Here is a 12,903-nt window from a genome sequence, read left to right on the forward strand (position 1 = left end):
ATTGTTTTCACTTTCATATTGAGCTCTAGGATTCATCCAGAATTGATGTTCATGTATTTTGTGAGCATAGGTGTCAGTGTTCAATCATTTTTCCATATTAGCATCCAGTGCATCCAGCACACACTATTGAAAAAGAAAAAAACCATTCCTCATGGCACTGGAATGTCATCTGTATCAAATGACTGTTTATAAAGGGGTCTCTTTCTGGACTCTTTTTTCTCTTCTGTGTATGTGTTTATTCTTGAGCCTTTTTCATCTATGTCAACAGCACACAGTGTTAGTCTCAATGCCCAGCCTTGTTCTACAGTTTCAGATGTCCTTGCCTTTCTTAATCCTTTGATTTTTCATGTAATTTCTGAAATAATTTTATTGTTATTTCCTTTTGTACCTTTTATCTTATATTCCTTTTTACTTTCATTGTCTCCATTTTAATGAATCTATTATTTTACATTACACCATTTTTCCCTCAATTCAAATTTGTTATACATTCTTTCACTATTCTTTTAGTAGTTTCTCTAGATTTACATATTAGTCCCTAGGTTATTGACTCTAATATACACTGTTATTTTCACCAGGTACCCTATATTGTTAGATCATTAAACCTTTTAATTCCACTTACCTTCTTCTACCTTTTCATTATTTTTTCATGCATCATAATCCTGCATACTTTTAAACCCTAATGAGATATTACTATCATTTTTGTACAGTCATTATTCCTTTATACTTAACCATAAATTTACCCATTCTGGTGCTTTTCATTTTTCCCTGCATCTCTGGTTTTATCTGCAGTTAATTTCTGTGTGTCTCAGAAATTCTCTATATTTCTATTACAGGTCTGCTTGTTTTTGATTATATTTGTTTGTATTCATTGTTAAATCTTTACTCAACCATATTCTTGAGTTTTTTTTTTTTTTTTTTTGGTGAGGAAGATCAGCCCTGAACTAACATCTGCCAATCCTCCTCTTTTTGCTGAGGAAGACTGGCCCTGGGTTAACATCTGTGCTAATCTTCCTCCACTTTATATGGGATGCCGCCATAGCATGGCTTGACAACTGCTGCATGGGTGTGTGCCCGAGATCCAAACCCCGGGCCGCCAGCAGCAGAGCATGCACCCTTAACCACTATGCCACCAGCCTGGCCCCTACTCAACCCTATTCTTAAAAACTTTTTTACTGGAATAAATTCTAGGATGAGTTTTTAAAAATAATTTTGGTCCTTTAAAATTATCATTCCATTTTCTTCTGGCTTTCTTCATTTCTATTGACAAGGTAGCTGTTGGTCTTACTGCTGCTTCTTGGAAGATAATATCCTTTCTTTTTCCTATTGATACATTGAGGGTTTTATTTTGGTTTTCATCAGTTTTTTAAAAAATACTTGAGTGTGATTTTTCTTTGCTTTTATTGTAGTTGAATTACACAGAGCTTACTGATTCTGTGTCATCAATTTTGAAAAAATATTGGCTCCAGTTTTCAAAGATTAAGTTTAGCTCCTTGGCCACTCTGCACAACTTCAAAATTTGGCAAATGATTTTACAGGGAGAGAAGCTACATATTTGATGAGCCTCAAATGTTTAGTATTTTCGATCCAGTCCTGCATGACCACGAAGAGTTCTGCTTGTTTCTGGGCTTCCCATTCGTAGCTTTCTCCTTGCGCCAAACATATATATTTGGCTTCTTTCTTGGCCAAAAAACAGTGCCTGCATATCACTAGCTAAATTTCCTTATTGGACTTTCACCTCAGAATTTGTGTGTCCCCTGGATCCCCACCTCCCTGTGGGTCATTTTCTCTTTTGTGACAACAAGAATGCAAAAAATTTTGTTCTGCTTGTCTGTGATTTGTCTCATTGACTTCTTGCTTCAACAAATCCAGACTGTCAGGGCCAGCCCCATGGCGTAGCGGTTAAGTGCGCACACTCCACTCCTGGTGGCCTGGGTTCGGATCCAGGGTGCCCACCGATGCACCGCTTGTCAGGCCATTCTGTCGCGGCCTCCCATATAACGTGGAGGAAGATGGGCATGGATGTTAGACCAGGGCCAGTCTTCCTCAGCAAAAAAAGAGGAGGATTGGCATAGATATTAGCTCAGGGCTGATCTTCCTCACACACACACACAAAAAATCCAGACTGCTATTGCAATCACAAATCTTTGTATTATACTTATTGGGAAAATGAAAATGGGATACCTACACCCACAGTTTTTCTTTATAGAGCCTTTTAAGCGTATTGTTAACATATTTACAAATAATATATTTTAATGTGAGATCTCGATCTAATCTCTTGAATTCATGTCATATTAATTCAATATTTATTGACCATTTGCTATTTTCCAAATATTCTTCTAAGTGCTTGAGTTGCGTTAGTAAGCAAAAAGGATACAAATCTCTGAGTTTATATTGTTATCAGATGAGACTAATAATGATATAATAAATAAATGGATTAGGAGGAATGTTAGAAGGTGATAAATGCTTAAGCAAAACACAGAGCAAAGGAAGAAGTATCATTTGGAAATCCTATGTGTTGATAATTGGGAAAGCTGCATTTTTTTAAATAAACTTGTTATGATAAGCCTCACTGAGAGGTCTGTGTATAAGCAAAGACTTGAAGTAGATGAGACAATGAGCCCTGCTGAAGAACATCCCAGGAAGGGGCAACAAGTGATGCAAATATCCTGAGGTGAAAGCTTGCCTGTTGTGTTTAAAAAACAGCACAGTAAAGTAAGAGCAGAGAGGTCTAGAGACTAGGATTTTTGAGTAAAATTAGAACAAAATCCATGTATTCAAATTCAAGTAATCTCTGTGTTTTTCCCCCTCTCTCTCTGTCTATAAATATAATAAAATAAATATCTTTTCAAAGTAAAAGCTTAGGGGATAAATTTTCTGTTTAATACTTTTTATCTTTATTTTACAGACCTTTTTTACCTCATAATTTTAGAGTTTATGGTTATGATGGTGCAGGAAGTATGAAAGCTCTTGAACAACAATTTCAGGTATGATTTTTATTGTCTGTTTTACCGTTGTGATAGGAGTTTCTGTAATCACCTTACTTAGGATCCACGTGATGCTAGAGTATAGACGGTTGGGGTTATGTTTTGTTTTGGCGTGAATTTAACCATTTTCTTTTGATGATGTGTCTTGAGTTAGCTCTAGTACACAGATGATTAACCAAACCAAATGACTGTGATGTTTTTAAGCTATTATTTCATGATGATGTACATGTATGTGCTTATGTACTTGAGGCAATAGACAATATGCTGTGAAATACTTAAAATGAGAAAATATGACTTAAATCAGGAAAGCGAAATCTGAGCAGAAAAAAAGAATGCAAAGACTTGTCTTATGTTTGGTGATCAAATAAATACACATGGAATTTCATGCACATTTAGGAATCAATTAAATTTTCATATATTTGGAAAACTTTTGGAGCTTCATTTAATAATGTCTGTAATTTGTTGTAAAAATAATAGAGAAGTGTGCATGAAATTGCGGGGACTACCCGTGTCTGAAATGCTGGTTTCTTTTCATCTTTGCCCTTCCTTACCAATTCCTGTTGTTTTTTCCTTGCATTTTTTATTTCTATGCAGTGAATCAACCAGTACTTTAAAATTAAAGCATTTTTATGGAGACTAAGTTTTTAACAGAAGAAATAATACATATTATTTTAAATTTGCCCAATAGAGTAGGCAAATATATGTGAGTCATCTATGGAGTAGTCTATACAAATATATAAATAATACATACTATCAAACAGTGTTATGATATATGCAAATATATGTGTGAGAGAGAGAGAAGAAGAGAGAGACATGGAGTTAGAATCAGAGACAAAGAGATACAGAGAGCCACAATATCCCACAGCTGAATTTTATACAATTGTGCCATACCTAACAGTAACTCTGCTTCCTACCACCCAGGGGGAAACCATGAGAGATAAATATATAATTAAAAAGACAAAGCAAAGAATGCTTTATTAATAAGCTAAATGTAGTAAGTTGTTGAATGTTGGCCTCAAATGTAGCGAATATATGGTGCCATGTGATAAATTATGCTTGCCAAAGCTGTAGACCTATCCCGACTGTAGGAAAGATCAGGAAAGTTTATTAAATTAGGTTAAAAGCAAGTAAATTGTTTTTCATGAAGTCTGCAAATGATTTTCATCCCTAAAAGTCATATTATCTTCGTAAGTAAAGGCGTCTATGAGGGAACAAATCACCCAGTTAAACACAGAAAGAATTTGTTCCCAGTACGTAGAGCTTACAGGTGTAAGCCATTCATCATTGTCTTAGACTTGATGATCTCTTCAGGACAAACAGAGACATATTCATCATGATTAAAAGGTAAAATTGCCAGGATGGCATAACAATCCAAAATTGCACGTATGCACATAAAAACAGACCCCAAATTACAGGAGGCAGAAATTGACAGAAATTAAAAGAGAAATAGATAGTATATTATTATAATTGAAAATTTAAACGTTCCGCTCTCAAAAATTGATAGATGAGGTGCAAAGAAACTCAGCAAGTATGTTGATGACTTGAGCAGAACAATCAATCAACTTGATCTAATCAACATTTGTAAAAGATCACATACAACAGCAACAGTATACACATTCTTTTTGAGTGTAGATAGATCATTGAACAAGACATAATAAAGGAAAACACTGCAAGAAATGACAATGATAAAAATAAGAAAAAAACTACAGAATGATATTGTATAATAATAATAATAAGCCCTTTGACTCCTCCATGAAAATTTTATCCTATGTTGACCTAAAAATGATTTATTTATTGATTTCCAACTTTTACAATCAACGTATTTATAAGGTGGATATAACTTAAGTGATTGTTCCAGAGTTAGAAATGTAATGAATCTGGATAATATAAACCACATTTGGAAGAAAGTGGACAAAAGCTGGTGGAAAGGTAGAGGTGTTTTACCTTAAGCACCTAAAGTATGATTCATTTAGACAAAGTTCTACATGGGCCCACAATAAAAAAAATACAAAATAATCCATTATGATGATATGTCAATGAAATATGTAAAAAAAATGAGACACTGTTTTAGTATGCATAATTAACATAAAGAAACCACACAGCAATTTAAACAAGGAAAGTTTAATATAAACAATTATTAACTATAACAGAGATTAGAGTAAAAAATAATAGGTAAAAATAACTCTCAAGAACATAGGAATACCAGATACAAGAAGCAGCCAGGCAACCCTAGGCCTGGGATAAAGAAGATAATCTCCTCATCCAAGAGTTGAGATCCAAATCTTGTTAGAAGGGGCACAGCCATGGATCTCTGAATAGTAGGCAGTCACTGTGGTGGTGTTCCAACAAATCTTGCTGTACAATTTCTCCTTGGAACTTTCTGGAAATCTGCGCTTTAAAGTAGCCAGGAAAGCTGTTCACAAGGAGATGTCTTACCAAAGCCACTCTGCTACAAAAGGAGGGGGACCTAGATGATGGGAAGAAATACTGGCTGGTGGGTGCTAGTGACCACCATGCACTGAAGGATCTGGGTACTGGAGAATCTCCAAGCACTGAGGGATCCTGGTGTTGCCATAAATTGTTCACTCTGTAAGAGCCTACCAAGCTAGCACAGTAGAACCAGGAAGCAAAGCTCTCTGCTCATGCTCTCCAGCGACCTTTACTGGTGAAGTTTCAGTGACACCTGGCAAAGGAAGAAATAATTAAGGGACCCAGATTCATTTGCACAAAGTAGGCAAAAGGTTAATGTGAAGCTGAGTGGCGATACATCAATAATTGACACAGTCTACCACTTTGACTACTCAGCTTCTGTATGCACTCTTTTACACACATTTGAACTCTGGTAAAACAACGAAATCCTCCTACATTTCTATTTAACAGGATTCAGCTATCTTTTTTACAAGCGAAGAAATTCTCACCCTTCCCCCAAAATGGGGAGATACACAGCCACAAGGGTTGTTGTGTTTATTGCTAGCTATATTAATTTCTCCTCAAATTCACAGTTCTACTGAATACTATGTTAACTGGAGATTAAATTAAATTGTCAAGTTAACCTCCAACAACTTGTATATAAACTAGTAATAGGAAGAAGGAAAAGAAGAAGAAAATTGTTGGCATATGCATATAAGACATACATACACATTTAACAAGCAAAGAGAAAATATGCAAAGCTACTGTAGTCTTCATTTCTGTAATAAGCCATGATAGCTATCTATGGCTTCCTTTTCCCAATACCTATTCTCCGTTTCAGTTGCTCTCAACCAGAACCTCGTTAAGGATATTTACCTAACAGAGTGGTGCAAATCTTTATTCCCTAAGGGTCTGCATCCTTAACCATACTTTGTTTTGGTTGCTGTAATAATCACCTGGGTTCAGGATGTAGCCCTTCTTGCATCCATTGGTAAAAGCAACAAATTTGCCTTTGATATGGAGAGTCAGTTACTCCAGCTACTAGATTAGCCTGTTCATTCAGTGACATAAGAGTTTCATCTTCCGAATTAGTGAAACTATTATTGTGTCTCCTGGTGGACGAATTCCCCACTGGGTACTAGGAGCTAAAGGTTACTGGGATGGAAAGCAAAAATTCTACAAGAAAACTATTAAGTATAATGGTGAGAGAAGACACTCTCATTTTAACACCCTAATTGCAATCAGGAAACCATGCCATACGGTGGTTTCTGATTCAAACATAACCCCAGCCTTTTAGAGTAGTGTCTCACAACTGGCATTGTAAATGAGTATAATGAGTATTCAGTAACCTAGTCTACCTTTCAGTTAGGCCAAGTGCTTCAAGATGGTGTTAGATATATGGTGAGACATCTTAATTTCAGGTACATAAACCCATTGCTGCACTTAATTTGCTCAGAAATGTGTTTCTGTATCAGACACAATGCTGTGCAGACTGTCATGACAGTAAATAAGGCACTTTGTGAGTCCATGAATGCTGGTGCTGGAAGAAGCACTATTGATAGGGAAGGTAGTTTGTGTTTTTCTATGAATTTGTCCATTTATTTACATTATTCTAATTTCTTGGCATCCAATTATTTTTAGTATTCTCTTATAGTCCTTTTTATTTCTGTAGGGTTGGTAGTAATATCCTACTGTCATTTCTGATTTTAGCAATTTGAGTCTTCTCTCTTTTTTTCTTAGTCAATCTAGCTAAAGGTTTGTCAATTTTGTTTATATTTTCAAAGAGACCGTTTTTGGTTTCATTAATTTATTGTATTGCTCATCTATTCTTATTTATTTTATTTCACTCTAATCTTTATTATTTCCTTTCTTCTGCTTGACTTAGATTTAGTTTGTTGTTCTTTTTCCAGTGCATAGTTAGGATATTTATTTGAGATCTTTCTTCTTTCTTAATATATTCATTTATACATGTAAAATTTATCTCTAAGCACCACTTTAGCTGCATCCCATTAGTTTTAGTGTGGTGTATCTTCATTTTAATTTATCTTAAAGTATGCTCTGGTTTCACATTTGATTTCTTCTTTGACCCATGAGTTGTTTAGGGATGTGATGGTTCATTTCCACGTATTTGTGAGTTTCTCCAAATTTTTTCTGTTAATGATTTCTAATTTTATGCCATTGTTATCAAAAACATACTTTTAGTAGTTTTATACTTTTAAATTAATTGACGCTTTTTTATGGCCTAGCATATGGTCTGTCCTGGAAAATGTTCGTGTGCACATAAGAAGAATATCTATTCTGTTGTTGTTTGGTGGAGTGTTTTACAGATGTCTGCTAGATTTAGTTGGTTCATGGTGTTTTCAAGTCATATATTTCCTTGTTGATCTTCTGCCTAGTTGTTCTACCCATTATTGAAAGTGAGATAGAAAAAGAGAAAATGTCTTTGACTATAATTGTTGAACTGTCTATTTCTCCCTGTTTTTGCTTTGTATATTTTGATGCTCTGTTATTTGGTGCATGTATGTTTACAAGTGTTATATCTTCCAGATGGGTTGAACCTTTTATTATTACAAAATGTGTTCTATTTCTAGTAATAATTTTTTGTTTTAAAATCTCTTTTGTCTAATATTAGTATAGTCACTCCAATTTGCTTACGGTTGCTATTTGCAAGATATATCTTTTTCATCCTCTTACTTTTACTCTATTTGTATCTTTGAATTCAAAGCATGTTACCTATAGACAGCTTATAGTTATGTCTTGTTTTTTACCTTGTCTGACAATCTCTGCCTTTTATCGGATTGTTTAATCCAATCACATTTAATGCTATTATTGATATATTTGTATTTATATCTGCTTTTTTATTCTTTGTTTTCTATGTGTATCATGTGCTTTTGTTCCACTATTCCTCATTTACTGCTTTTTTTCCATTAAGTGAATATATTCTGAAGTGAAGCATTTAAATTTCTTTAATAATTTTTTTCAATATTTTTTGAGTTAGATTTTTAGTGATTTCCCTGGGGCTTACCTTATACATTTTAACTTATCAGAATTAGCTTTAGATTTATACTAGCTTAATTCCAGTGAGATATAGAAACACTACTCCTGTATAACTCTAATTACTTCCTTCCATTTTATGGTATTATTGTTGTATATATTATACCTATTAATGTTACAAACCCAACAGTACATTGTTATAATTACTTTGCCATCTGTAGTCATTTCCTTAGCCCAGTACTGCTTTGTTTCCACCTACCTGCTATATGCTATTATTGGTATATATACTACATTTCTATGTTATAGGCCGAACAATACATTAGATACATATTATTTTATACAACTGATTCTTTTTTTTTTTTTGAGGAAGATTTGCCCTGAGCTAACATCTGTGCCAATATTCCTGTATTTTGTTTGTGTGTCACTGCCACAACATGGCTGATGGGTGGCGTAGGTCAGTATCCAGGATCCAAACCTGTGAACCTGGACCGCCAAAGCAGAGCATGGCAAACTTTTAACCATTCAGCCGCAGGGCTGGCCCCTATAATTGATTTTTAAATCAGTTAAGAGAAGGAAGAAATATGCATTTATACTATGTTTTTAAATTACATAATAACCTTTATGAGCTCTCTTTGTTTTTATTTCTTTTCAATGTGGATTTGAATTACCGTCTGGGATCACCTACTTTCAGCCTGAAGAATTTCCTTAAGTATTTCTTATAAGGCAGGGAAGCTAATTACAAATTCTCAAAGTTTTTATTTATGGAAATGTCTTTATTTTGCTTTCATTTTTAAACATAGTTTTGCTTGATATAGTATTCTTGGGTAACTTTTTTTTCTTTGAGTACTTGGACTATGTTAGCCCACTGCTTCCTAACCTCCATAGCTCTACAGAAAAGTCAGATATCTATCTTATTGGAGTTCTCTTTTATGTAATGTGTTGTTTTTCTCTTGATGGTTTCAAGATTTGATTCTTGTCTTTGACTTTCATCATTTTTACTGATGTGTCTGTTAGTGGATCTCTTTGTGTTTATCCTGTTGGAGTTCATTGAGCTTTCTAAATGTGTGGGTTAGTTTTTCAATAAATTTGAGAATTTTTTTAGTCAGTGTCTTTGAATATTTTATCCGTTCCGTTCTGGTACTTCTATTACACATATGTGGGTGTTCTTAAGGGTGTCTCACATTTCCCTGAGACTCTGTTTATTTTTCTTTATTCTTTTTTTGTCTCTGTTCTTTAGATTGTATAACCTCTGCCTATCTATCCTCTAGTAAATTTTTCATTTTAGTTATGGTACTTTACAACTCCAGAATTTCTTTTAAAAATAATTTCTATCTCTATGTGATATAACATTGTCATCTTACTTCTATTTTTTAAATCATGGTTTCCTTCAATAATTCTTTGAATTATAATGACTACTTTGAAGTCTTTTTCTGTTAAATCAAATATCTGGTCACTGTCACAGGTAGTTTATGTTGCCTACTTTTTTTCAAAGTATATGTCAACGTATAATGTCTTTCCTATTTATTTTTGCATATCTTATAATTCTTTTTGGAAATAGGACATTTTAGACAATATATTGAAGCCATTCTGAGTAGTGCTCCTCTCATTCCAGGGCTTGTAATTGTTATTTGCTTGTTTATTTGTTTAATGATTGGCTGGATTATTTTAGTGACGTATACCCCTCATACATGTACAGGCATTGTTAAGCCTCTGATATTACTTCTCCGAGAGATAAAGCTAAGGGTATGTCACGGTGACCCCAGAATGACATGATTTGGCAGGGCTTTCTTTGCCCCTTCTCCTTGACCACATTCATCTGCTAAACTCAGCTAATTGTTAGCTGATTGCTCTAATTGTGTTCAACAATGCAGTGGGGACAAATTGTTCTACAGTTTAATCCAATCAATTTTGGACACCTTTGAAGGAACAGTTCCCTAAGCCAGGGTTTGATATTTTTTATGACCCCAGGAGGGCTCCTCCCAGCCATCTACTTCCCCAGCTCTCTCCTACAAACTAGCCAGCTATAGTGGGGCCTGTATCTTCACTGAATCCATAAATCTTATATCAATTGCTCCTGACCACAACCTCCACCAATTTTTAATGTTCCCTTAGCCTTGAACTTCTCTGCACTCTGTTGTAAAGGAAGTTAGTTCCTCTGGGAGAAAATTAGGTACTATCTGTTTTATGCCTTACTTCTCTCACCAGGCAAAATCTCTTGACTAGGGTTTTGGAGATGCAGTATGAGTTGAATGCTTGTGTCCCACCAAAATCCATATGTTGAAGCCCTAATCCCCAATGCGATGGTATTTGGAGGTAGGGCCTTTGGGAAGAAATTAGGTCATTGGGTTGGAGCCCATGTGAATGGAATTAGTGTCCTTATAATATGAGATATGAGAGAGATGATCTCTCACTCCACCATATGAGAATATAGCAAGTAGGCAACTGTCTGCAAACCAGGAAGAGGTTTCTCATTAGATACCACATTGGTCAGCACCTTGATGTATTTTCCAGCCTCTAGAACTGTGAGAAATGAATGATTGTTGTTTAAGCCACCCAGTCTATAATATTTTGTTAGAGCAGCCCAAACTAAGACAAGCTGATAGTGGGAACGGTGGTATACTCTCTCTGAGTGACACTCCCTCTTTAGTAGCTGAGCATTCAGAAGAAAGGATGTGCTTGACAACTCAGCTTGCTTCTCCTGACATGGAATCACTCACTGACTTATGAGCCAGGGCAGGGGTGATCAGAGTTTCAATGTAATCTGCAATGCTGTGTCCAAGTTAGAGACTGTTCTGGGCAGAAGAAGGGAGCCCCTAACTCTTTAGTGCACTGACCTGGAATTTAGCCTCAGCAACAGGTATCTGGAGGTAGGATGAGAAATGCTGACATCTGGCTCCTTCCATGAGAGCTTTTGGCTGCACCTGTCTGGAATGGAGTCCCTGCCTCACTGAGCTTGGAGCAAGGGAAGGAGGGTGTGGTCTTAGCTCAGATACCATAGGCTTTCATTTTTCATACTAGATTTTCATAAGTTTTCTTGAATAGCTCTCTATTCATTTTCTCATAGGACCATTTGTCCTTATGAGCATTTCCAGAGGATTTTGATTGTTGTCTGTTTATAATTTTCACCATTTTCACTAGAGAGCGGATCTGTGGAGCTCCTCATGCTGTCAGACCAGAAGTCAATTCTCCACATCTTCATTTTTAAAGAATAATTTTATTCTTTGGTGCCAGAGCATTTTATTTTATTCCATTGTATCCTGGTGCTCTCTCTCTCTCGCTCTCTCTCTCGAGAGAGAGAGCGAGAGAGAGAGAGCGAGAGAGATTTATATATATATATATATATATATATATATTCATATATATATATAGAGAGAGAGATTTTATATATAAAATAAGTATCGTTATTTGTATCACTAGTCCTCTGAATGTTATATGTTACTAATTCTTTGGTCTGTTTCAAGTTTTTCTCTTCATTTTTGGTTTTCAGCAGTTCACTATGATATAATAAGTTCTTTATCTTAGATCTTGGGGAAATAAACAAAAACCAAACAAATGGGAATAAGTGAACGCTATTTATTCAGAGCTTGCCATAACAAGGGAGTCAGCCACTGTCATTTGCATTTTGGCAGATACTCAAAGGCAGGCAGAGCGGAAAAGCTTTCTATGGTAGAAAAACAGGAAAGCTTTAGGTATGCCCTGATTGAAGGTTGTTGGCATGGGGAAGATGTAGGCAGGCCGAGTAGAATCAAAGTATTCCATGTGATTGTTTAGGAGTGCATATTTGGCCTTCTCTGTTTGGTCCTAAAATGGAAACAGGGACAAAAATTAGGTAAGCTTATAGTTTTTAATCAAGTCCTGGTCATTGGGTGCTGATATGTAAATTATTGTTTAGCTTCCAGGATTGTTACTGGCGATAGTAATATGACTTCCTACAAAGTCTGACTATAGCAGGCTGGCTTGCTGGGATATCGGTCAATAAGGGGGTTGGTTTCCTGGGCAGGTTGCTGCAGGTTGTGTGTTGAGTTCTATTTTTCATATGGTCTGGCCATTGTCCATTTGTATATTCAATGTCTCAATATATAAATTGTGGTTTTTCACTAAATTTGTGAGAAATTTTGGGCATTTTTTTTCATGTATTTTTATACCTATTTTCTCTTTCCATTTCTCTGGGACTCCAATTAAACATATGTTAGATAAAATTATTCCACGAGTTGCTGCAGCTATGTTCAATTTTTAAAGCTTCTTTTCTCTCAGCTTTCTTTCAGATTTGATCATTTCTATAGCCTATATTCTAGGTCTTTTTCTTTTTTTTTACTCTATTTTTGGCATCTTCAATATTCAGTAAAATCTATCTAGTGAATTTCATTTTAAATATATTTTTTGTTCTAGAATTTAGCGTTGGCATTTTTTATAAAAATTTTATAAAAATAAAGGTTATACCTTTATTTCTCTGCTCAATTTCCTAATTGCTTCCCTTATTATGCCCAAATTTCCTTTATGTTCTTGATCACGTTTT

The 12,903-nt window shown here is 35.1% G+C and overlaps 1 protein-coding gene across 1 annotated transcript in view; it reads left to right on the top strand.

Annotated features, from left to right (window-relative positions):
• Positions 1 to 12,903, top strand: part of ADAM2 (ADAM metallopeptidase domain 2) — a 141,110-nt gene that overhangs the window by 13,457 nt on the left and 114,750 nt on the right. The window contains exon 4 of the mRNA XM_058525401.1: positions 2,906 to 2,984. Coding sequence (XP_058381384.1) covers positions 2,906 to 2,984 — 79 coding nt within the window. The remainder of the gene's footprint in view (positions 1 to 2,905; positions 2,985 to 12,903) is intronic.

The sequence above is a fragment of the Diceros bicornis genome, chromosome 29, assembly GCF_020826845.1.
Source record: "Diceros bicornis minor isolate mBicDic1 chromosome 29, mDicBic1.mat.cur, whole genome shotgun sequence".
NCBI lineage: Eukaryota > Metazoa > Chordata > Mammalia > Perissodactyla > Rhinocerotidae > Diceros > Diceros bicornis.